This window comes from Pectinophora gossypiella, chromosome 3 (genome assembly GCF_024362695.1).
Source record: "Pectinophora gossypiella chromosome 3, ilPecGoss1.1, whole genome shotgun sequence".
NCBI classification, from domain to species: domain Eukaryota; kingdom Metazoa; phylum Arthropoda; class Insecta; order Lepidoptera; family Gelechiidae; genus Pectinophora; species Pectinophora gossypiella.
The window spans coordinates 3,923,387-3,951,117 of NC_065406.1; the positions used below are offsets into that span (position 1 = coordinate 3,923,387).

General features: G+C 41.4%; 1 protein-coding gene across 1 annotated transcript in view; it reads right to left on the minus strand.

Annotated features, from left to right (window-relative positions):
• The window catches only part of LOC126381091 (nascent polypeptide-associated complex subunit alpha, muscle-specific form), a 130,295-nt gene that overhangs the window by 71,256 nt on the left and 31,308 nt on the right, over window positions 1-27,731 (minus strand). The window contains exons 2-3 of the mRNA XM_050030628.1: window positions 7,566-7,709; window positions 5,165-7,026 (exon numbers count right to left, since the gene is read on the minus strand). Of these exons, the coding sequence (XP_049886585.1) occupies window positions 5,165-7,026; window positions 7,566-7,709 (2,006 nt within the window). The remainder of the gene's footprint in view (window positions 1-5,164; window positions 7,027-7,565; window positions 7,710-27,731) is intronic.

Genomic DNA, 27,731 nt, shown 5'->3' on the forward strand with positions numbered 1-27,731 from the left:
CGTCACAGTGTGCTTTTTCATGCAAATTCCATAGTAATTTCAGGCAAAGTAAGATGATTCCGTGCTTCGGAGGGCACGTTAAGCCGTTGGTCCCGGCTATTAGCCGTAAAAACACCTCCACCAACCCGCATTGGAGCAGTGTGGTGGAGTATGCTTCATACCCCCTTCGGTTGATTGAGGGGAGGCCTGTGCCTAGCAGTGAGAGTAAGTATAGGTTGTGTATGTTATGTTCTATTTTCAAATCTGTTTCCTCAATCAACTTTTATCGAAGCGAATGTTAATGGTGAAGGCAACTTTATGTTTATGTCACACAAGTCGTCTGTATGTACGTTGTCACAGGCTGATGAATAAACCACGCAGCGACCGGTTGCAGGGCATTGTTTACCAACTGGATTCTAGGTCTACATGCCACGACGTAGGCGAGAGGCCTACTTCATATCTCAATGAATATATAAACAGCCTATATACGTCCCACTGCCTCCCCTCAATCAACCAGAGGGGGTACGGAGCATACTCCACCACGCTGCTCCAATGCGGGTTAGTGGAGGTGTTTTTACGGCTAATAGCCGGGACCAACGGCTTAACGTGTCCTCCGAAGCACGGAATCATCTTACTTTTTCGGACAATCAAGTGATTCAAGCCTGAAAAGTCCTTACCAAACAAAGGACAGTCTCACAAAGTGATTTCGACAATGTCCCCATCGGGAATCGAACCCGGACCTCCAGATCGTGAGCCTACTAACGCTCTGACCACTACACCACGGAGGCTGTTACTAAAAAAGATCTGGATATATCGTGTGGGTTTTGAGATGGAGTACCAACCTCATCAACACTGGTGTCAGGGTTACTATTGAACCGCCAAAGGCCCCTGACATGGTTCATGTAACGACTACTTATTTACATCAGTAAGTAGTAACCGGGACCAACGCCTTAACGGGCCTTCCGAATCACGGATCATCTTACTTTCGGACAATCTGGTGATCAGCCAGTAATGTCCTAACCAAACTAGGGACCACAAAGTAATTAAGGCACATAATAACGGGTTCTTACCGCGTTTAAATGGGTATATGAGACTCCCGATATTTCGACACTGTTGCAAGTGCCATGATCACGGGATGACTGATGAGATTGGAGTGGACTAAGTAGATCCATAATTTTCTACCGGCAGACATATATGTCTACCCTCTTTCTTTGCCGCTTGTTTATGTTTTTGATATCGGAATGTTCGGAACCATCTGAACTCGCACCAAACTTACTACGACAAACCGCACTGACTGTGACCACAAAGTAATTTTTGTGATATGTCCCCACCGGAAATCGAACCCGGGCCCTCCGGATCGTGGGCCCAACGCTAAACTACTGGATCATTGAGGTCGTTAGAATACTAATTAGAATACTTTCACAGCGTTACAGGTTGTGAAGTAGTATCTAAAAGTATTTATTTCAGTAAACCTCTTCTCTCTTGAATGACAAATACAAAAAACATCTTTAGTTTGTGTCAAAGCGGTCACGTCACGAAAGGTCACGGGTATTCCATCAATGTCGTATCACAGTTGACACTGTTAGTCACGGTTTGTTTAGAATTAATCAATTGAAAAGGACAAAAAATTAAGCAACGCTCCGTTAACGGTATGGAATTTAGGACAAAAAGGCATTGCAAACACTATCATTAACTGTAATTCGGCACCTACGCTAGTAATTTGGCACGTTATAAAATACATACAAAACTCACGACCATAACCTCTTTCGGGGTGGGCAGAACCATAAGTCTTATTGAGACTTTGTCGAATCTTTAGCAAGAAGATTTTCTTTCGTGTAGGTTGTAAGATAAATTACAGACCTCATCAATCTTGATGCCAGGGCTATTATTGAGCCGCCAAAGGCCCTTGAAATGGCTCAAGTAACGACTACATATCTACTTAAGTAATTAGCAGCCGGGACCACTGGTTAACGCGCCTTCCGAAGCACGGAATCGTCTTATTTATATGCGAATTAGTGATGTTCCGAATATCCGTTCCGAGTATCCGTATCCGCGGATATCCGAGATAAAAGAAAAATCCGTATCCGTATCCGTTACTTTTCACGCGGATCTTTTACGGATCTTTTTCAGGTGATTAAGTAGATTTATTAAATAAAAACCTATAAAATTCCATGCAGATTGTTTTTATTTCTTAAAATCAAATATTTGGCACCTTTATATTGCAAACATTTAGATAGATAGATCTTTATAATGAAAGCAAGATAAAATATTACTGTTATAACAATGAAATAACTATAACTTTAATCTTTTTTTTTTTAAGAAAATAAAGATCCGTATCCGTAGCCGTATCCGCGGATCTTTACACTAAATATCCGTATTCAGATCCGTATCCGCGGATATACATTTTTAACGATCCGGCACATCACTAATGCGAATACATCAACTAGTGCTTTTTCACCCTTATTACATTTATTATAGAATAGATTAGAAATAGTTTATTATAAAAGGGCGCCACACACAAAAAAAAGACAATAACGTCATACCAAATTTCCACTAAACAATTACAAAAAAAAAGCAAGACGAATGTTTGTCGAAATGATCATAAGGTGGTGGTGGACGTCCTGAGATAAAAGGGCCTCACTCAGCACAAGTCGCGGCGTAAACCACGACACTGATATGATGTGGACCCTGTTGGTATTATTAGATCAATTCCACCAAAATAACGATGAATAGGTGAATTAATCCGGTTCTATGTACTTGTTATTTACTTTGAGGATTACGACATTTACCTACTTATCGGGAACTTGCGTGGTAGTGTTATACGACGGAAAACAATGTAAATAATTACTATTCACTGCTTGTGTTCTGACATCACAGCCGTGGCTTAGTGATCAGTATGTCATGGCGTAACGACTCAGGGGACACGAGACGCAGATAGCTTTATAATTGCCTTTAATCTTTCGACTTTGAGGCCTGTGCCCACCGTATCATGCTGTATAGAACCGTGTTAGGCGCGGATCGGCGCGTGCCGGACGCTAAAATGCCCACTGCAACGGAGCAACCCCGTTCTCTCCCACTACGTATGGGAATTCTGGCCTATCCGTGAATGGTACGCTAAAAATTCATACAAAGAATATTTTTTTTGCCGGGACGGATGCGGCCCTGGTATGGTACGCTGTAGTGGGCCTGTAATCCTACTTGTGGCGCTGTGGTAAGCGTTTGAGAATACGCGTTTAGACGTCTAGACGACGAGAGAGCCCCCTATTTCCAGTAGTCTTACTGAGTAGTCTTACCAGTTGAACTACTAGGAATGTCCATCACAGTAGACTTACTGAATAGTAAGCGGTATTTTGCCCTGGTTAGCCTGGCTTAATTCAAAGGAGGAATTTCCTAATTCCAAAGAAGATATCGCTTTAATTTGAATTGAATAACATACTACAACAGCTTAAGGTTATCTTTATAAACGCTTTTTGTAGCTAAATTGTGGACCCACTGTAAAAACATATACGTACTTTTGAACCTGGTATTAAAAGTGTTTGCATTTGTGCGGCACGGCGACACGTTATCCTACCCGGTAAGACTCCAAAATATTTACAACCCTATATCGGCATCATAAAATAGAGTTACATTTACACCTTCCTATTACTTTTTACACGTTTACACCCTTTGAAGGAACCCTTTCTGTACAAGAGGAACTAAGTCACCCTCGTGTTAATGTTAGGTACGTTTGAACAGTTTCCTTGTTAAGTACGTGTGTGTTGGGTATTGTGCTGTATTTTGGTCGCTATATTTTAGTCATTTCGTGTTTTGGTCGATACTACTCTAACGGGACATTTAAACGCCTGTCTCATCTCATCACTAATTGTTAAACAAAAAAGTAAAATAAGTGCCACATTTTGTCACGTTTTTCTATGACGTCACAGGTTGCTTTTTTGATAAAAAAATCCGTAGTAATTTCCTGTTTTGACGTTTAGTAAAAAGTAACTGATTTGACTAGTTGGAAACAAAACATTACAATGATGAAGTAACTGATAACGTACAGGCCCACGTCACGCCTGGTATAATCACAATTATGTCCAGCTGTCCGACTGTCCTCGCATTTTTTACGCGAACATCTGTTAATGTGAGAACCATTTTTTGTCAAGCCTTGGACATAATAGTCTTTTGTTAAAAACAAAATCTGTGTAATTTACATAGCTATTGCATTTTATGAGTAAATAACAATAGACGGTAAATATTTGCGAACACCGCGATCGTTTGCGTGTTAAGTGACGATTTAAGTAGAATATGTATATTTTGTTGAAGTGTTATGATCATAATGGAGATGCTTATGCAGGCATATCACATGTCAACCTTGAGCTTTGAATCTGAGGTTATGCAACAGCAAATTCTTTGCCTATGGACCCGTATGTTCAAATTAAGTTGTCTAGAATACCGTCATAGATTCAGCCCGCGTTTTCTATTCCCTATTGTTACATAATCTAAAAGCCATTTGCTCCGTAGGTTACAAATCATTGTCTATATAGGTATCTCTCAATAAGCTAAATAGTTTACCGAAAGATACAACGCGTGGGTCGATGCGATGCCATATATTGTCGACCATCAGCGGTACTATTAGAAACTATTTCTGAAATTCGGATTGTTTTCTATACCGAAGCGATTAGAACATGATAAGACAGCAGCGACGCCCACCGGAGACGTGTATGGAGCGCCGCTAATGCGCGTTGACAGCACAGATGTGCGCACTTTCACCTCCGCCCTGCGCGCAAATGTATTGCGTGTGAACGCGGCCGTGGCGTAATGTCCCTCCGGGAATAGTGCGGTCGCCGTAATTTATTACGTAGTTAACTGGCGCATTGTTTATTGAATGCTCTTTTTGTGTGCCGACTGATATTGAATGGCTGGAAAGCAACCGGCGTTTGTTCTCCGATTTCAAAGGCATACCTACCCCGGTGCGCTGCGAATTGCGCTTTCGCTCGCACTTGCAAAGCTTTGAATAGATGTGTATTAGAAAACGTAATAGATAATGTTCAGGATGGCGTTGGAGATAGTTTTTATCGTGCAGCGCGCGGGGGTCGTCGGCCGGCATCGATCGCGCTGTTTGTAAACATTGCGCGTCGCCGCGTAAGGAGGGCCGGCCGATCGGTCATCTAAGACGCTCGCTGCGAATACAGATGAGACTCACCTGTACAGTTTGCGCGCTGTCCTTGTCGAGCAGGAACTCCATGGACTTGTGTGGTCGCGGCGCGCGCTGGTCGGGCGGCGCGAGCGCCAGCAGCGAGCGCGCGTGCAGCACGGTGCGCTGCGTGTCCACGTCCGTCTCCAGCACGCCGGGCGCCGCAGCGGGCGGCGGGCGCGGCCGCGGCGGCTTGTGCGCCACGCCGCCCGCCACAGGGGGAGCCGCCGCCCTCGACACACCCTCCTCCTTCAGCGGGATGCGCACATACTGCGGCGTCGCGGCCGCCGCGCGCGGTGCCTGCCCCGCGTCTGCCGCCGTCGTCACAGGACTCGGCGCACCCCGTGTGTTCGCGCCTGCGCTCCTCGTCTTTTTCTCTTTTCTCCCCGAAAATCGGAAGTTCGCGAATCGCGAGAGGAAGCCGGCAATGCGGCTGCGCGGCGCGCGCGCGCCCGCGTCCGTCATGGCGGCAGCGCGCTCTGCGGCCGGCGCGCGCCTGCGCTCGCCGCCCCCCTCCCCCTCCCCGGCCCCCTCCACCACCACCACGTCCGCGTCGGCCGCATCGTCGCTCGCGCTCGTACTCACACTTGTCGTGGTGCTCGCGCTGGTCTCGCGCCAGCTCACCTCCGCCACGACCGGCGAGAACGTCACGCCCTTCGAGCCGGCGGACACTGAGCGCGCAGGTGGGCCGGCCGGCGCCGGCGCCACCGTTTGTAATGATGCGCGCAATTCTTCTGGTGTTTCACGGTGGGGTGTCGCCCTCGCGCGGAGCTCCGGGGTCGATCGTACTCGAGCGTCGCCCGCTCGTAACGGCGTCGACGTGAACGTCGGCTCCCTTACGGGATCCGGGGACGGGGTCCGAGGGGGTGACGGGGATGGGGATGAAGGTTCCAGGCGGCGACGGAGCTCGTCTAGCACGTCGTCCCAGGCTCCCCACGAGTCCTGCAGCCGTCTCGCCGTCAGTACCGACAACTCGCGGTCGTAGGCTCCGGTGTCCTCGAGGGCTCGCCGCGCCGACTCGTCGAGGCGGCGAGCGGTCGCTTCCATTTCAGCGGCGAACGCGCGCTCAGATTCGGTGGTGGAGTCACTGCCGGCGCTCGGCTCGCGGGCCGGCGACACGGACGGAACACGCGGGGTTTCCAATGGCGGTGGGGGCGGCGGGTGTGTAGGGTGCGCTGGAGGTGTAGGGGGCGCGGGGTGCGGTTGATGCGTAGGATGCGCGGGGTGCGTGGGGCTGGCAGGGTGTGCCGGCGCATGTTGCGGCTGAGAGGCGCGCGGCGGCGGCGGCGGCGGCGGCAGTCGCGGGCGCCGCGGACCGCCGCGGTAGTCGAGCGCCGTGAGGTCGGCCACGCTGACGGTGAGGCTTTCGCTGACCTCGAAGGTCTGTCGGAAGCGCGCGCGGTGCGCGGCGTGGCGGCGCGGCTCGGCGCACACGTCCAGCTCGGCGGGGAGGGAGAGAGCACGCGCGCGTGGCGGCCGCGGGCCCGGCTCGGCACTGGGCGCGGCGGGCGCGGCGAGGCAGGGCGCTGAGCCGGCGGCGGGCGAGCGCAGCGCTATTTCGGTCCGGCGCGGCGGGGGCGGGCGGCGCGCGCGCTCGCTGTAGCCGCTGTCCTCGCTGAGGTTCTCGGCGGAGAGGTGCGCACGCGCCGCGACGCGGGGCGGCGGCGGCGACGCGGGCGGGGACTCCAGCGAATCCGGGGACAAGCTGGGCGACGCGGGCGCGGCACACGAGCGCTCCAGCGACTCGAACTGCGCGAGGCTGGAGGAGCGCGACAGGGAGCCCGAGCTGGCCGGGGACGGGCCGCGCTCGCGCCGCCGCCGCTTCGCCGGGCACGCCCACTCGCGCTCTGACTCGCTGTCACACTCCGAACCTGTCGACACACACGCCCTTCACTGTCGATTGATCACGAGCCCAACTTCTCAACTGAGTTGCTAAAACTTTACACGTTGCGTCTGGCTGACACCGATAATGACAATGACACAAAATACATTCGGTGTTTATAAAGTACTTGGCAAGACTCCAACATCTTGCCGAAAGTAATGTGGCCGAGATAGTTGCCAAAAATCGGCTGACCATGTGCGAATCATATTACGAAAGTATAGCAATGTCGTAAATTTTTATTACCATTAAACTCCCATAAAAATAATTATGTAAATAAATAAATTCTACCCACCCTCACTGACACTGAATAAAAATAATGGTACGCAGTGCCATCTAGCGAATACATATTGCAATATTACATCTATCAGTTTAAAACTGTCAGTGGAACGAACTAAGTGTAGTGTAGGAGGTCAAAGTACTTCTACTCGGCGCTAGATGGCACTTTTCCAAATTACTTAAAAATGTTTTTTTCTAACATTTTATATCACAAATAATAATTTGACAATTAATTTTAAAAGGGTCACTTACCTCCATTTCCGCGCACATGTATAACGGAATCAGCATCAGAGTCTGACAGCCAGGTGGCGGCTGATGAACGTTCGGATCGAAGGTCATCGCTCGTTTCTTCTACGATGGTCTCCAGGTATAAGGCGTGTGTGCTGCCATTGTCACCTTTTAACAAAAGAAAAATAATATTTTATTCAATAACATAGAAATTGTTATTGTAGAAGATAATAAAATTAGTGTGTGCGGCTAGTTTAGCTACTCGCCAGTAGATGGCGCTGCGAGCCAGTTTTTAGCTGTGTAATTAGTTATTTTTCTTGTAATTAATACCATTAAACTAAAAAATAATCATTAATTAATTGTAATTAGTTCTAATTGACATTGAAATTGAAAAATATTACCGTGTGGGAGTGACATGAAGTGACAAATTAAATTAGCTGTGAACAAAAAGTTTACTGAATGCAAATCTGAAATCAATTCAGTGACTATAAATTATCTGATTTAGATGCATAATAAATAAAGCAGAACTGAGTGGGAGACACTGCAAACTGGTTTGGTTGAATTCACGCATGTTATTATAATGTATTATACCTACCTATTTAACTATGTTTGTTGTCATATACGTACAACAATGTTAGTAACACGAACTTTCCCTTCTGTGACATAATGGTGATAGAAGATCGTTCGTTACTCATGCATATTAGTTAGGTACCTACGTACGTACCTACCTATACTTACACGTACAGATCATAGTTGGTAGATTGTTATGTTGCATCAAGATTTGGTTCGGTGGCGTAATTGGTAGATAATTGCAAATATGTAGGTAGTTAGGTAGGTACCTATCCTAGTTTACTTACCTAAGTTACCGCCTTAGCGTGTGCTTATGTGGTAATTATTAGATAAATAAATTAATAAATGTAATGAAAGATTACACCGGAGCGGCGCATGGGTTTACCCACGGAATAGAGGAAAGAGATCTACCAGTCTATAGGTACAAACGCTCCATCACTTACTTAGAGGTTTTATAATTCCTTCGAAGACATTGAATAGGTATAGGTACCTAGGTTACATAAGGCATACCAACTACCTATTGCGAAATAAAACGAACGTTCGAAAGTTTCGATTAGGACTTTCAAAAAGTTCGATTCGTCTAAAAGTTTATCTGCCTACTAGTCATCATAGTATAAAACAAAGTCGCTTTTTCTGTCCCTATATCCCTATGTACGCTTAAATCTTTAAAACTACGCAACGGATTTTGATGCGGTTTTTTTAAATAGATAGAGTGATTCAAGAGGAAGGTTTAATTGTATAATAACATCCATTAAATAGTGGAGAAATACTGTTATTTTTGAGGTTTTAATGTGATGTCGTAAATAATTTGGAGGCAAGGCTGGAGAAACGGCCAAGCCCTATATTTTGCCTAACGTATACAGTTTTTGAACTTATAGTTTGTATAATTAGGACGTGTAGAGTTAGAAACTTGGCGCTACATGAGATCTGATGACTTTTGACATTGTGGTCCGTATGATCTCATTTTTACATGAAAATGTTTTTGTTGGGATTTCATTTTTTCCTCAGCAACGCACCCGAGCGAAGCCTGGGCGGGTCGCTAATATATTAAATAATTCCGATTTGAAATGGCGAAAGTATTGTAGTAGGCTATCTTTAAATATGAAGGACTTAGTGCCGCGACAGAGGTCCCAGCAGGCCGGGTAGACCTACCACGCGAATGACGAGTCATCAAGTTTAGTGTGTAAGTATGGTATGCTTATTCACTTAACACGTTCACTGTATATGAACCATATTTGAGCCATTAATCTTGAAACTCATACGAGCATGTCCTATATGTGGGGCACATTTTTTCTTGCCACAGTGTGTCTATATACATAATTTCCAATGTATTATTAGAAAAATAACATTGCACGTGAGGGGTTGATATCTAATATTCAGATACACATTGAACGTGTTAACTTGCAAGTCGATTGCAAGATCCGGATAACTTATCCGGGTTGTTATGAATCACGTATGTAAATAAGTACAATCACAGAGCAAAAGTGCAGTCACTGAGCTCAGCGAATTATTTGTAAACAGTGGTGAAATTATGAACCATTAGTTTTTTATGTTTTTGTAGGTGTTTTTGGTATGTTACAAAAACGACATGTAACCAGGAGGTCTTAAGTGCAACCAGTTAATTTATTACTTTGCAAGAAACTAATTGGACTTTTGCAGCTTATCGTACATGTAAAGTTGGAACATTACCTGACATTTTTATAAGAACTACTGAACGACTGTAACCAAAAGAGACAGATTGTTCACGATTACAAGAATGGCTTCCGGTAGAGGAAATGTTACAAAGAAAAGGTCACAGTCACAATAGATACCTATGATGATAGAACAGGTTCTTATAAATAGAATAGCATAAATACATACATAAACTCACGCCCGTAATACCTAATGGGGTCGGCAGAGATACAAGTAATTAAAGACAACTTGTAGCCACTTTTGATACGAACTAGAATAATATTATAGAATATGGAATATAATATACGGAATAGTATAACATAGCTAACATAAACATAAGCCTACGACTATATACCAATTGGGGTAGTCAGAGGTCCCTACATCCATCGCAAGATGAACTAAGTACCCACACCTCACCGACATTCTGTTAAATAGAATAGATACGTGTTAAATATTGTACCTACCTACTTATAAGTTTGACATTTAATTAGTTTGGGTAAGGTTTAATTAGGTTATTAGGTACCTAGGTAGGTATTTGGTTGCAGCAAACCATAGGATGTTCATGTCACGTTCAATATTGCAAGCTAGTTTAAAAGTCGCGCATATTTTTTTCTAAATGTGTAGGTGTGTAAATGTAACGTTAGTTAGATAACGTTTATATCTGTTGTAGGTACCTACCTATTTATGTGTCTCTAAGCAACCATTAATAGCTTTCATTTATTTACAGCAAAGATAACTCTAGCTGACCTCTGTAACCTTGACAACCAAAACCCGAAAGCAGATAGCATCTTCGGAGTTTGCATGTCATTCAGCTAACGCCATAATTATACCCTGTGGCGATGTGATCAGATGGTCAGGTGAGGTCAACGGTCGACAGGTGGCGCCCGCGCACCGCACCGCGCAACGGAGCGTGCATTTCCTGCGTACGCGCTGATACGCAGAACGGAACGTATTCATTTATATCTACTTGCCAGTTGGAACTAGGTATTAAAGAGACTGCACGTAGTACTTATTTTAGAGATTTACGTGAAGAGGAGGTTTACAAAGCTCTGCACTGTACCTACGACTTTTTCGTTGATGTGTGACTATATTATACAGATTGTTAGTATTTTTAGTGACATTGTAAGTAACGAATACTGATGGGGACGATTCAGACCATGATTCTGAGGGAATTTTTCGTCGTTCTCTTTATTTTGATCAGAATAATAATGGGTCAAGGATGTAACTGTGCCTAAAAATAAATAGAGTCTTCATTAATACCCAAAAACAAAGATAAAAAACGAATATGTCTGTTATCCATGAAATTATAAGGTTAAACGAAGGAAAATATGTACAGCGCCATCTATATTGTTTTTGAGACACGTAAAGTTCCTCATTAAATTACCTATTCTTGAGAATCGAGCTTTGAATACAAAATGCGACCGTTACGCCATCTGTTATCCGACAGGTGTAACCTAGTCTGCCACTGTAACAGTTCCCACAAACGTTGAGTGCTGTTTAATGTTGGCTACTTTGTTCGTTAGGACATGCATACTAAGTAATTGGCGTGTTCTAAATACGTGAGGTTCAAGAGATCAGGATGTTGTACTACAATAAGTAACATAGCTAATCCGTAAAGCGAATACGTAAAAGTAGTAGGTATCCAATTTATGAAAGATGGTGGTATTTCTGATAAAAAAGCTATTTATTCTCGAAATTGAAAGACGGACCAGTATCTAACGGCGTTACCCATTTTTTCCGAATTCCTACCTCCAGAGAAGATGTATCTACCGTCATTTTTAGACTTGAAAATACACATGATTTAGGTACCTACTTATACTTAGGTATCTCATGAAGGGTTCCTTTTTCCTTTTTAGGTTCAGGACCCTAAAAACTAAGTACTAAAGTAGGCAGTTATAATTCTGTCATTCGAAGACTGCCCCGATTCTGTCCAATTATATGTCGCCTTGTCCTCATTTCCTGAAGCGATTTATTTACGTTAGCCTCTTGACCGATATTGCTACCTTATCCGATTTTATAACAACATATTTTTGTTTGGTTTGGCAGCAGATTAAGCACAATCACAGCGACGGCAACTGATGATGTGGCACAAGGTTCAAATACAGACAGAACACAGGGACTTTAGGGTTAAGACTTGCTTTGCGACTGAAATATTAGACATGCAACACGCTTCGGGATACAAGCAGCTGATTGGCATCAGCCTCCGTGGTCAAGTAGTTAAGCTTTGGGCTAACGAATCCCAGTCTCGGGTATTAATCTCGATGGGGACATATCACAAAAAATACGTGATTAGTTTGGTTAGGACATTGCAGGCCAAATAGCAATATTGGTTTTTTAGATTAATTGCTTTGATGTGACCTCAACGGTTGCAGAGGCGAAGATGGGAGCCATCAGTACGACAATGCAGGACGGAAGGGGCAAGTCACAGGGACTGTAACCTGGAACCTGATAGAGGGCAGCAGTAACTGTCAGTACTATTCAGAGGCGGAAAACAGGAGTCCTAGCATGGCTACTCTGGGCGCTATCCTAATTGCGTCAGACAGAGTACTGCGGGGCGGAAGGCAAGAGGGACACCACTGCCCTATTTTTCCCAAAAAAAGTAGCATGGAAAATACTGCACCGACAAGAGCGTGACTCTTAAATTGATGATGTGATGATGCTTTGATGTGGCCTGTTTAACGCTTTAGTGTTTCCCGACGAATGGCATATATTTCACTCAACAGTCGACACAAGACGTAACATGCAGTTTGTAATTGATTCCACACCGCCTCACGTTAGTGTTGTGCAGTTGTGCACCAATTATTGCGTGCAACGCGGCCCCATACTCAAATAATCTGCAATTATTGGCTCTAAACTTGGGTAATGGGTAAGAGTCTTAGCATAGAAATGAGGAATGCGCAAATTACATTGCATCGGCATTATGCAAATAGGGATTTCTTTTTCCTTATCGTAATTTTATTGTGCCGTGGTAGCCCAGTTGGAAAGGAACGCTTGACTCTCACTGTGAGGTCGCAAGTTCGATTCCCAGTGTGGGCCTAAACCAATGATTTTTGAAATTGTGTTCGAATTCATGTTTGGATCATAAATGTTTACCATGTGCAGTAAACAAAAACATCGTGAGGAAACAAACCCACATTCCCACAAACCCACATTCGGCATTCAGGAGGTAATGTGATCTAACCTGTAATGGGATTTCCCTTCGCAGGTTGGAAGGTCAGCCAGGGGGCTGAGGGGGATGATACAGACCATGATTCTGAGTTGATATCAAGAGGAATTTCCTGTCGGAAAATTCATGAAAATTTCAGTGTTTCTTTTAATTATTTTCCGTTCCATACTTTTGCGACGGAAAATTCCACTTGATATCAACTCAGAATCATGGTCTGAATCATCCCCCTCAGTATTCGTTATGATGTCACTAACACCCTGTATTTACACTAATCAGATGTCGATGCGTGCAATGCCTGTCATAAAGCTGGTTGCAATAATCGGTACAGTCCAACTGTTAGTTTCATCATCGTATTATATATTCATTAGTGTCAGTATAACGTCAATAATAATTGGTAGTTTAAAAAAAAGGCTGTCAATATGTGATGCCTGTGAAATAGACGCAAAATACCTACACGTCATATCGTAGCTGTGATGCTCTAGTGGTTAAACATGCAACTTTAGGTTTTTCTGATACTTCTTCTTTGCGAGTCGATGGCGATCGATACCAAATTTTTGCTGACCAATAATTGGCCACGCTTAAGGCATTGTCAGTGGCTTCGTAAAGGTCTTTAATAGTGCAGGTGTTAGGGCACTTAGGACAGCACAAAAGGTGAGCCTTAGTTTGTGGTGATACTCCACACTCGCAATCATCGCAACCATCAAGCAGGTATTCCCACCTGCAGAGATTATCCTTGCAGCGGCCGACCTGTGTCCGGAACCTATTTAAAGACTTCCATGTGGGCCACGCTAGATTGCTTCCTCGTAAAGCTGAGTTTCCCGACACAATAGTAAAACAATGGAGTTTGGACTTTAAAAGGACTGTCGGCGTTACGACTTTAAGATAATATTTGATATCACTTGGAAGAACGGCCTCCGTGGTCCAGTGGTTTGAGCGTTGGGCTCACGATCCGGAGGTCCCGGGTTCAAATCCCGGTGAGAACAAATAACAAAAATCACTTTGTGATCCCTACTCTGGTTGGGACATTACAGACTGATCACCTGATTGTCCGAAAGTAAGATGATGACGTTAAGCTATTGATCCCGGTTACTACTTACTGATGTAAGAAAGTAGTCGTTACATGAGCCAAGTCAGGGGCCTTTGGCGCCCAATAGTAATCCTGACACTAGGGTTAATAGGGTTGGTAATCCACCTCACAACTCACACGATAGAAGAAGGTGATCAGCCTGTAATGTTCTGACTGTAAAGTGATTTTGTGATGTGTCCCCACCGGGATGCGAAATTGCATTTAATGAACTGGAAAATTACGTAAATCATTACATAATTTAATGTAACATTTATGTTAACTATTAATTACAGTAAGGAAACAACTGATTTACAGCATCAATTAATTTTAATGTTAATTGTTGAAATATATCCATTTAATTGGTCATTCGCGGAGAAGTTAATCGATTAAAGTAATCAAGGGAGTCACAAATTATTAATTGATTTCTCAAAGTACTTTGGAAAGTTTATTTATAGACTATTATTGACGTTTAGTATCGTATGAAATCTTATAGTATGTGTGTCGACAGCATATATGACTTCATCATCATCAGCCGTATGACGCCCACTGCTGGGCATAGGCCTCCCCCAAGGATCTCCACGACGATCGGTCCTGCGCTGCCCGCATCCAGCGGCTTCCCGCGACTGACTGACTGACTTATATGACTTAATCCGGTATTAATCAATTAAACGGAATTTCTACGTCCCCAAAACAATCTGTAGATAGCGCTGTACAGTTTTGACTTCGTTTAACCTTCTAATTTCATGGATAACAGACATATGAATCTTTTATCTTTGTTTTTGGGTATAAATGATGACCCTTGTTATTTACACCCAGGCACAACACATCTTCCACCCATTAATATTCTGATCAATATAAAGTAGAAGAAATATAGGTAACAACATAATTCTATACATAAGTATCTGATCAATTATTTTTATATGCCTCTACCAATATTTTAGTATAATTATATACCCCGAGCAATGAGAAAATAGGTAATTAATCTGAACAGCGCCACCTATATTGTTTTTAGGGAAAGTAGCCTGGAAAGTTCCTCACTTCACTCGTTTCAGTCAGGTCTGTTTAAATAAGATCTATTTTATACCTTTTATTTATTGTACAAGAAACTACTTAATCCCAAATTATCTAACATTTATTCTTTTTCGTGTTGATTCTTTATGATGGCCACAAATGCTCCCAAAGAATTTCTTTATCAAGGTATCTTCCAACCAGGGAATAGGAACAGGATTAATGGTCTGAATCATCCCTCAAAGTTTTCGTTACGATGTCACTAACACCCTGTATAAATAAAATAGATATGTAGTTTGAGGGATGATTCAGGCCATGATTCAGAGTTGATATCAAGTGGAATTTTCCGTCACAAAAGTAGGGAACGGAAAATAATTAAGAAACACTAATTTTTTTATTAATATTCCGATAAAAAATCCATTTGATATCAACTTAGAATCAGTCTGAATCATCCCCCTCAGTATTCGTTACGATGTCACTAATACTCTGTATATACCAGTAGTGACGGCGGTCTCCACGCAACGCTCAATCAGAGTGACCTTTGTAAACAAACTTTTCATTTGACCTACAATATTGATTGCTGCTATAATAAACCAGCCTTGGCTTGACGTAGTCCACTATACTGGTGGACTATGCCACTACTATGCAAATATAAGTTCCTTGTTGTAATTCTGCGCCTGTTATCGGACGGAAGTGCGCGCACGCAAGATTCTGTACATGCAGGTTATTATTACTGGTACCTACTTAGATATCTGATTCCTTTTTTTCGCAGAATGTAATGTAATTTATGATTACTAGTTACCTAAGTAGTTTTCTTATTCATGTAACGAGGTCGCGACGTAATTTCTTCTCTGTCTTGTGCGAATTATGTTTGTTGTGTTGAATTCTCTCACGTTGATACAGGGTGTTAATGACATCGTAACGAATTCTGAGGGGGATGAAAAAAAAACGCAAAAAATATATGAATTTGGCGACGCAAAATTTCACTTGATATCAATTCATCATAGCCTGAATCATCCCTCAAAGTTTTCGTTACGATGTCGCCAACACCCAGTATACCATAGGTAAGGCACTCTAAAGGGTACTTCGAAAATTCTGCAGAATTCGAAAATCACGTGACACGCATGTTTGGGAAAAAAACAAACTTATCGATTTCGACAAAATTTATTGAATCGATAGATTGAAAATCAATTGATCGCGCATGTCAGCCCTACAGGCCGCTTAAAAACAATTGTTCAATAGATAATTACTTATACAGTATTTATTGATTCAGACAGTTATAGGACGTCAGACGTCAGGTATAGCCGAAGGCAAAGTATATATTAATGAGATTACTTTAATTTATAATACCATCAACTTCCAGCTATGCGACCTCGTGAAATTATAAGTACTGCTTATCCTCTTTGTAAACATCACGTTAGTCCTTACATGAGTCATGTCAGGGGCCTTTGGCGGCTCAATAGTAACCCTTTTTCTATCGTGTGGGATGTGAAGTGAATTACCAACCTCATCTCCCTTTCGGGGTAAGCAGAGTCACACGTCATAAGAGAACTGCTAATTTGGAAAGTCCAAATATTTGAACTTAGGTAAACATGAGAAAATTTAGGTAAGGCGGTCAGTTGAATTATCAGCTCAACGCTTATTTCCTTAAACGGTTCTTTATACTGTAGGATAGTATATTTTTTGACAACAACCTAAAATAAAGAAAGGCAATTTAACCCCTATTACATATTATGAGATTTGGGACTACACATAGCTGGCGAGGTGTTGGGTATATATTATAATATATTATGTAATTTATACCTCTGCCTACCCCGTAGAGGACACACCCGTGATGCTGTATTATGATGTCAACTTAGGAAAAGTTAAGGCAGCAACTATTTTCTTTTTATCCAACCCGACTGCGAAAACAGAGGGTAAAAGGAGGCCAATGTTTTTGTACGTAATATTACATTTACAGATTGTAAACCACTGAGATTCGTGTTTTTAAAACGTTTACAAGATATCACGTAATATAACATTGACGAAAGATGCAATTGACGGCGTGTCGACAACCTTGAGTGAAATAAAAATTAAAAAAACAAATGACTCTTTGAAGCCAGATCCTATCTGCCGTTATCATTAAAATCTCAACACATAATAACTGTGCGTACTTTAAAAAAGTGGTATGTTTAAACCATTTAAAAGATAAAACATCAAAAGTAGGATCTGCAATAAAATGTATCGACGAATCAAGTTTAAAAAAAAAAGGTTAAAAAAACATTCTGCCTGGTATTAAAGGAATTGTGATCAGATACGCAAATATGAACTGTAACTTGTGACCACAAGAAATTATTGTAACCGAAATACGAAATACAAACGAATGCAATTATGAAAATCGTGTATCAGCATTTTAATTCAGAACTAAATATTTTAATTCGCCTAAAGGTCTCTGTACCAGGCCAAAAAATAAAAAGAAAACAAATATTTTATGGTTTTTTTGCTTGAATTCCCGCGTATCAAAACAACATTGAAGTAGGTCCTACTTAGTTCTGAATATTAAGCCTATTGGAATTTGGATGTGTCTTCTTTGTGAATGCTCGAGGTCCTATGTTCTAAAGCTAAACTTAGTTTAGCATAACAGTTAAAGTGCGCACAAATATTACGCAAAAAAATAACACTCGTACTTAAAAATAATTTAATAATTTAAATTATACCATTTTATTCCTATAGAAATTGGCCATTTTCTCTCTGCCGTTTGTTGTCAACGCTACCGGCTCGCAAGCTATCCAGCTATTACGAAATATCCGCCAGCCCACATCTATTTCAAGGCATCTCTCCAATGGAACTGATTCCTCTTTACTTTACTTATTTGTTTTTTTATAAATGGTATCTTTTTTTGGCTTGGGAACGTAGGAATGCATAGCTGGAAGGATCACGTGCTTTGGATATAGGATTTTTTGTACGTTTTTGTGGCACGGGATGTTCTGTTTTTTATTAGAATGTTAAGAATTTATGTTTTTAGAGGAATGTAAATTTTTTCATTAATAGTCGACGTCTATTCTGTTTGGCACGTAATTAAATTAGGTAAGTACGTTGGGTTTGATAAATATGCACTCTTACACGTACGTGTATTAAACTTTCATACCTACCTGTTGTAATATGCCTTATAAAGTTATTAAAAAAATGTCTGCTAAAAATCAATCTATTTCTACGAACAGTATTTTGGTTTTTGTCACTAATCTAAATATTTACTTAGTACATAAACAGCATATATACGTCCTACTGCTGGGCACGGCCTCCCCTCAACCGAGAGGGGGTACGGAGCATACTCCACCACGCTGCTCCACTGCTGGTTGGTAGAGGAATTTGAGCTAGCAGCCTGGGTCCACTCATCACACGATCTTGCTCTAATCAACGTTATATAACAGTTGAGCTAACCCGATTTCCCTTAACTATAACAATAGCAGGCAATATCAAGCATCAGTAGGCCATAGTACGGTGACCATAATTACTCAATCGAAAGTGAACTCCGAAGCTTGAAGTGGTCACGGCTGCGTACAGGCAGACAAGCTGACAAACGGAACTTTAAGATGAAGCACTGTTTCTGCATTGGTGGATAAAGTGAAGTCATTTTTTTTTTATAATTAAGATGTGTTTGCTCTTGACTTCGTTCTTCCACAAGGAGAAGAAAAGATCGACGTTGGAACGAGCTTACCCAGAAAATGCCTATTCACTTAAAGGACCCCAGGTTATAAGATTCAGGAAACACCGACGCCGGCAGCCCATTCCATTCCTTAGCTGTGCGCATTATGAAGGATGAAGCGAAGCGCTTGGTGCGGATTAGTGGTATGTCAACCAAGTAAGGATGGTAACCCGCCGTACGTCTGGATGTCTGTGAAGTCATTTAAAAATAGAACATTGGCTGCAAACATTACAGTTACAATCACTGACCGTCTGTATTCTTGTTAAGAGCACGTATATTTCCCGTTCTCAGCCTCTGAACAGCCTTAGTGGTAAGAGCGTTAGGCTCACGATCTGGAGGTCCGGGTTCGATTCCCGATGGGGACATTGTCGAAATCACTTTGTGAGACTGTCCTTTGTTTGGTAAGGACTTTTCAGGCTTGCATCACCTGATTGTCCGAAAAAGTAAGTTGATTCTGTGCTTCGGAGGGCACGTTAAGCCGTTGGTCCCGGCTATTAGCCGTAAAAACACCTCCACCAACCCGCAGTGGAGCAGCGTGGTGGAGTATGCTCCATACCCTCTCCGGTTGATTGAGAGGAGGCCTGTGCCCAGCAGTGGGACGTATATAGGCTATTTATGTATGGGGGAGTTCGAGATGAAAACTTTTTTTGTGGTCACCCATCCTATGACCGGTCTTTGCGAAAGTTGCTTAACTTCAACAATCGCAGGCCGAGCGCGTTTACCGCTGCTCCACCGAGCTCCTCCGGTTAAAATAAAATCATTGATTCGGACTGTCATCCGACGTCATACATCGGGTATAGCCGCAAAGTTCTTGTACAAATGTCGGTGCGACGGGTACAGCAGTATCCGGGCTATTAGCTCAAATTCCTCTACCAACCAGCAGTGAAGCAGCGTGGTGGAGTGTGCTCCATACCCACTTCGATTGATTGAGCAGAGGACTAAGCTGTGCCCTGCAGTAGGACGTACAGGCTGTTTTTGTTTATTATAGTATTCTTCTATCGTGTGGGTTGTGAAGTGGAGCACCAACCCCATCATCCCTGGTGTCAGGGTTACTATTGAGCCGCCAAAGGCCCCTAACATGGCTTATGTAACGACTACTTTTACATCAGTAAGTAGTAACCGGGACCAACGGCTGAATCTTACTTTCGGACAATCTGCTGATCAGCTAGTAATGTCCTAACCACACTAGGGACCACAAGGTAATTTTTGTGACATGTTACCGGGAATCGAACCCGGTACCTCCGGATCGTGAGTCCAACGCTCAACCACTGGAACACGGAGGTCGTCATATTATAGTTTTGTATGTTTCGAAGTCTCTTAGTTTGGTTGAAAAAGTGAGGCTGTCTGCCAGAGTAAGAAGAACTGGATCTTAAGAGGTGTTTACCGGTGCGGTGACCGCTACGTCACGGTGCTGGGCTTACGGTCTGCGGTGCGGTAATCACCACCCACCACGGGAGGTGAACGAAAACAGACGTTCAAGACCCGAGGCAGATGCTGATCTGCATAGAATTTCAGTACTTCTATAAATATCGGTGCACACTGGACTATATTTTAAACCCGGTATTATCTTTAGTCCTCGTTTTTAATCAAAAAAAAATAATAAGTTTCATAGTGTACAGAAAATTCGGTAAGGTATGAGTACTTAGTTCATCATGCGATGGATGCACACGTAACACTTACGTAAGTAAAAGCTTTTACGTCGAACCAATTAAACAAATTATTTTGACCATTGACCTGATGAGTGCCAATAGAATGTTATTCGAATGTCATTGTCCCAATTGTAAAATCATGTGAATACGCAAACGCATTGACTCAGTAATTGATCAATGACTATATAACATAACAACATAACAAATACTTTATTGCACAAACAGGAAAAAACAAAATACAAAACAAAAGAGAAATAGAATTAGTACAATAGGCGGCCTTATATTTACCACGCAACTGCATATCGTGGCCTAGAGAGGTATACTTTTAGCGGCGAAGGTGTGCTGCCGCCAAAGCATGTTTTCGGGGTACCGAACTGAGCATAGTACCCCGCTAGTCACAAGTTGGTAGTGTGACTAGGGATCGACGATCCAACGGTGTTATATTGGAAGTTGTATATATGCGTCTTACTGTGTAAACTTCAATATCGCGTTTCACGACTGCTTCAAGACTGCATAATTGAATGTGGCGCCATCTGTTGCATGTGGGCGGAACTAGCTGGCAAACTAGTTGGGTCCGCCACATACTTTATTGCACCAAAATAAAAGGAAATATTAACAAAAGATTCTTAACTTGGTACATGCCCGAATGGCGACTTTATCGCTTAAAGCGATTTCTTCCAGACAACCACGAGGCGACGAAATATGTAAAAATGGAAATTGAAACATTGCGGGTACGAACTATAAGTACAACTTACCAATAAATACGTGCACAATGATAAATAAATACATAACATACATAAAACCATCACGTAAACCACGTAAGCGAGTTTTAGAAAAATTACATTCGGATGTGATTTTTGTTACCTAAACCCCACAATAGACACGATGGTTTCGATCCAGGTAAAAAAATATGATCTCAATTTTTACTCGAAATGAAATTAATTACTTAAATGAAATTGAGGTTGTGTTAAAAGAAATTCAGCATGTGATTTTTCAAAATAGCGCTTATGTGGTATTCGCTATAAGCCAAAGATATAGAATAACTATTAAATTATGTAAAAGCAAATTTTTTCTTTCGTGAAGCGCATCTCTTGAGAACGCTTGTGCTCGTTTTTTGTTAGTAAATTTTTGTTTTGCTCGATGATTTTTTGTATGAAACTAAAACGATTTTGTTTTGTTTTTAGACTGACCTGGTCGTATACTAGACAATATTTATGCATGGACTAACATTTAACAATTAAAAAACCCTCACTTAACCTTCAACATAGAAAAGAATACAATACAACGTTTAGCAGCCAATATTTAACGACCTACATATAAAACCTCAGCAATAACAGTGTGCCATGCGCATGCGCCGATCATTCAATTAGTTTCAGAATTCGTTGATGGATCACGCTACAGACAGACGGACAATTAAATCGTCAGACGCGTTCTCGTGGCGATTGCTCCAATGATATAAGGTTGCTAAAGTTAAAAAATATTTACTTAAATAGAAAGATACAAAGATACAACCATAATAATAAAATAATAAAGTGGATTCTATAATTATTGTACTAGTTATAACGTTTACTGGATTTGTCTGTGATAAAAATATAAGTTTAATAACTAAATTCGACTACGGAAAAATCGCGCTCTAAAGAGTATGAAACAAGAAATGTTACGTTTATGATATAGCAGTGGTCGCATGCCGTGGTAAGCAAACTTTTAAGACAGATTTGTATACGATACGGCCTCCGTGGTCCAGTGGTTGAGCGTTGGGCTCACGATCCGGATCCGCAGGACCCGGGTTCGAATTCCGGTAGGGACATATCACAAAAATCACTTTGTGCTCCCTAGTTTGGTTAACACATTACAGGCTGATCACCTGATTGTCCAATAGTAAGATGATCCGTGCTTGGGTAGGCACGTCAAGCCGTTGGTCGGTTGTTGATGTAAGTGAGTAGTCGTTACATGAGCCATGTCATGCCTTTGGCGGCTCAATAATAACCCTGACAGGGTTGATGAGGTTGGTAATTCACCGCACAACCCACACGATAGAAGGAGATACGATAAACATCGGTACATATAGCAAGAGTGGCAACCCTAGATATTATACTACTTCCAAGGTGATAGCAATTAATCGGCGACTGGGTCCAATTTGGTCGCGTTCTTGTTACCAACAGTAACAACAGCTGTGAATTGCATTACATTTGCATTTAAGTATACGCTTGTAAGTTAACTGTGTCTAACTCTACTTATCAGCTCTCAAGCTCTTTTACAAGAAAAGAGACTCAAATTGTATCACCCTATTCCGTTGTCCTGTTTTCACGGGGTCCGCTCACCTAAGCGTAGACCTCCAGAACGAATCTCACGTAATCACGAAAATCACTTTGTGATCAAGGTGTCTAAAAAGACCATCATAACTAATTTGAGAACCACGCTCTTGTCGGTGTAACATTCTCCATTCTTGTGTATCAAAGACCAATTCCTTCACTTCCTTATAAGACACGACGTTCGCCTTCTCTTTAATCTGTTCCATGTAAGCCAAAAAGACCACATCGTTGCAATTCATCTATGAAACCAATATTGCTATTTGACATTTGTGTGCATTGCGCACTTACTTTTATATGCGCAAATGTCAAATGGCAATATTGCTTATTTAGATGAATTGATGTCGCCTTTTAAGCCCCCCTAGTGTGGTTAGGACTTAGAACATGCGGGCTGATCATCCGATTGTCCGAGAAAAGATGATTCGTGCTTCGGAAGATATGATTATGCAGTCGGTTCCAGTTATACCATTTACTTAAGTGAAATAAGCCATGACGGGGACCCCTGTCGGCTCAATAGTAACCCTGACACCAAGGTTGATGAGGTTGGTCGTTGATCTCATAGTCCACCCCAGAGAAGAGATTATACAGGTAAGTTTACATAGACGCCATTATATCAAAGCTATAATCTTCTTTGTGGCAACATCTGCTCACCTCAATAGGTGGGAACATATCACAAAAATCACTTTGTGATCCCTAGTTTGATTATGACATTACTGGCTAATCACCTGTTTGCCCGAAAGTAAGATGATCCGTGATTCGGAAGGCACGTTAAGCCGTTGGTCCCGGTTACTATTTACCGATGTAATTGAGTAATCGTGACATGAGTTATGTCAGGTGCCTTTGGCGGCTCAATAATAACCCTGACCCCAGGCTTGGTGAGGTTGGTAATTCACCTCACAACCCACACGATAGAAGAAGAAGAATAGGGGTTATGAGAGTGAATTTGTCTATTAATGTTCTACTGAAGGCTTTTTACTGAGATGTTCCATATTATTTAATAGGCTTGGTCATAACCTGAATTTGGACCTATTTGCTGGCAGCATTCAAGGTGCTAAAAAAGCACTTGTTAGAGACTTCGTTTCCTCTATTGTTTAGATATTTCTATTTTTAAGGTTTTTTTCATATGGTCTTAGAAACTTAATGTAAATTGTGTTTTCTTTCAATCTGTGGAAGCTTGTTAATGGCTTTTAGATATTAAGTTAGTATGTAACTTTGTAAATTTAGCTGTAAGCTCCCCAAATAAAATAAAATAAAAATAGAAATAAAATGTTGAAACTGAAGGCCGCTGTATTTAATATTACTTTGACTCCTTAGTGTAAACAATGCATGTGCAAATTGTTGTTATCAGAACTTATCAAAAGCACATAAATCTGTGTTGTGCCAATAAACTCGGAGCATATTTCAAGCTGCATAGCACATTGTATATCCTACGTTTATAATAAGGTTCTATCGTTCTTTTTTATCATTGATCATATGATATCAAGGTTGATGAGGTTGGTAATCCACCTCACAACCCACACGATAGAAGAAGAAGAAGTAAAATGTTGACTTAAACAACAGACTATTCGTGTTTAAATTAAATAGATACTTTGCATTCAACATCAAAGACTTGCTACAATAATACCCAAGTCTTTAGAGGGCAGTAAAGTGCAGGACTTAGGTGAAAGCATTATCGGAAATGGTATGAAATAGTGAATGTTATGAGGGTAGCGGATTATGTTCGATAATAAATGTCATTGTTTATGTACTCATAAACGTCACTGAGTTTATCGACAGTCGTGTTAGAGGTTTATAAGTAGTAGTGTTGTTCTTAGTATTTGGTTAGTTGCAAATAAAGTTTGTTGTTTGAAGTAAAGGTTTACCCTAAGTACGTATTGTTTATTATGTATTCCATACTTAAGGTAGAAAGAAATGTATAATAAATAACCAGGAAAATACGAAAGAGGTTGCAAGGGTCAGGTGAGCGCGAAACGCGCGCCATACAAGTATGAGCAAATAGTTCATACTTCAACTTTACACTCTACTCGTCCGCAAACTTTACGATGCACGGGGCTCCGCGATAGTATATGTATTATAAGGTCGTATTGCGCAAAAATTCAAACATCGACTATCATGCAAGGAGATCCTTCCTTATCACAGGTAAACTAAAAACCTTAGGATAATCGGCTATTTATAAAAAAAAAATATTTTTGTGTGCAGTATCTTACGAAAAGTAATGATAAAATTGCAGCCTATCATACAAAATTTTAATATATGTACATTGCCGGTAAAGTGGCTATGCAACTGGACACGCAGTAGAGCTATCGTAGTTATCTGTTTGCAGGAGTAGTAGTAAAGAGAGTGGGATTGGACCGGCGACAGTGGTTCTCATACAGAATGCGCGTAAGGGCCTTTTCATCCTATATCTTCTATTCCGTGATAAATTATAACGTGTCATGTACCTATCTATATAAGTAGACAGACGCAAACACAAAATTGCCTGCAGAATTGTGATTTGCTGACTACTCAGTAGATACTTAATGCACCTACCTTGCTTTGCCTAGCCTAATAGGTGTCAAGGGTGTGAACACTGTATTAAAAGTACCATACAAATTTGTATTTGTGCCTATTACGGAAATAGATATGTTTACCGCTTTGAAACCAACTCGTTTCTTTTTTCCAGCACTATTTCATCCATACAGGAACAATACTGGCTGGAAATGACACAAACATGTACATAACTGGCTGAAAAAGGCGGCTGATTTGAAAATCGAACGCGATCAATGGAGTATGACGGTGTTACCCGCGCAGGAATCCGTTGAGAAATCGCCTTTTGAATAATTTATGGCTCGTCTATTACCCGTTCATAGACAGACAAGTAACATATCTCTTGGGTACAATTGTCTTAGACATGACAACACTGTACATTATGAAGCAAGTACAACATATTAACAAGTATTAATGAACTGTCTTTTACATTGTTGATAGCCTTTTGTGTTTTACATAATTGTGGTTAAGGACAGTCGTTGAGACTATGTAGAGCCATTAGTTGTCAGGAGGCAACCTGCAGCAATTTTTGATTTGTGTAGGATAAGCTGTGTAAGTGACTGGTTACGAATCAACCCATGGCCAGGTTGATAATCTAAAGATCATATTCAATATTCTCCGCTTTAAGTTCAAGTGTGATTGTATGTTGTGTTTTGTACAAACAAACACTTCACGACCCCGTCGGAGTGGTGAGGTTTTCCCTCATTCAGCGCTCATCGCTATCACCAGGGTCGATTATTTCTTTCGAATAAGTATAACCCTCTCAGACAACGCCCTGGGTCGACGTTCGCGCTCTACTGGGCACCCTCAGACCAAGTTATCTTAAATTTTATATCGGCTGAGAGCGCTCAGCGCTGCCCATTTGTCTGGCCAAGTAGTTAAAGCCATTTACGTAAAAAATGGTTGCCTTTTGGTGACTTCGTAATGTCCGTTTTCCGTATAATCCATATCCAAATTTATAATCACTCTAATCCATATTTACTAACACTAAAAAATACCTCACGTTCCAGTACAAAATCGTATTCTCGTAGATAAAGGCAAACAAACAAAAGTGAAGGATACAGAACCGGTTGGCAATGCCAATGGTTGGCGCGCCAGGAATGCGAGAGATAAATGGCAGTGCATTCTGGTTGCCAACGACAACCACTAGACAAGGATCTCACCAACCAGTGCATTTTTATGGTGTTGTTTCCGGGCTTTATTGTTTTATTAAATATAATAAAACATTTAGATAAATAAAAAATAAGAATGATCACTTTTAACAACGGCTTATAAAAGATAATTAAAGATAAGATAATTTTGATGCAACCACTCTAAGTACTACCATATCATCATCATATCGTTTTCACGGACTCCACTTCCAGATCCGATTTTTTTTAAAGCAATAGCAAGGTAAATAAAATCAAAAGGTAAGATATTTTAGTAATTAAATCTTATCCACAATACATAACTACATAACATAACATATAATCACGCCTGTATCTCCGAAGAGACTCCTCGCCAGCCACAATATTCCACAATAAAGCTATTGTTAATTTTAGTACATACTTATGCAATTTTGTATCAACCCGAACTTTCATAAGCTGCCAAACATAATTTATAACATTATAAAAGACGGTTACGTTCTCACATCGTCGTAACAAAACTTCTAAAATTACATTTTACTAATAGGCTACCTACTTGACAACCTGTTCAAATTAGATACTTTTTACGAAACTTCAAAACGAAAGTTTTCTTTGGTGTTACAATAAAGGCAGTCTAACGTCGTAAGTACTAATATAAAATTAAAAAATAAGTCGAAAAGTAAAATGAGATTAATTTTTGATCATCTTAGACTGGCATCTATTTTAAGATTAGCATTTTATAATTTATCTTTGACCGAGTCAAATACCCCCTTATTTTTTACTGAAAAACCTTTGTTAAAAAAATGGTTTGGGTTAGAAGTCCAAACGCCTCCACCAAAGTTCTTCCCGCACTAGAGCAGCGTGGATTTAGGGGAGGCCCGTGCCTAGCAATGAGATGTATATAGTAAATAGGCTATAAAAAAGGTATATTATGTATAAGCTTGGAAAACAATACGAAAGGAAACAATTTAAAAGATGCGGAACCAGTTCCTTTGCCAATCACTGAGAAGTTTGGAATGCAGCCTCGGATAGGACAATGCATTCCACCGACCACAGATAACAATACCTTAAATAGAACTAAAATATGCACGTATATTCTAAGGGACGATTCTCTTTGTTCGTTTCATGGTAAAGTTACGCAAATGGTATGCCGTGAATGGCCGCAGAACACGTGTTCCATTCGATATTTAAAATATTATCGAGATGAACGTAGTGTGTAAAAGAAAAAAATATTATATCAAAACAAAGCAAGAAGAACGACATTCGTAAAGATGCTATAATATTGCCATAGATATCTCATTAATTATTATTAGATTTGAACGGCAAACATTCCACGGGTGAATTGAACTGTGTTATTATAACAAGTATAAGGTACTTGCCCCGCCGACACCGCCTTCCCGACATTTATACACGCAC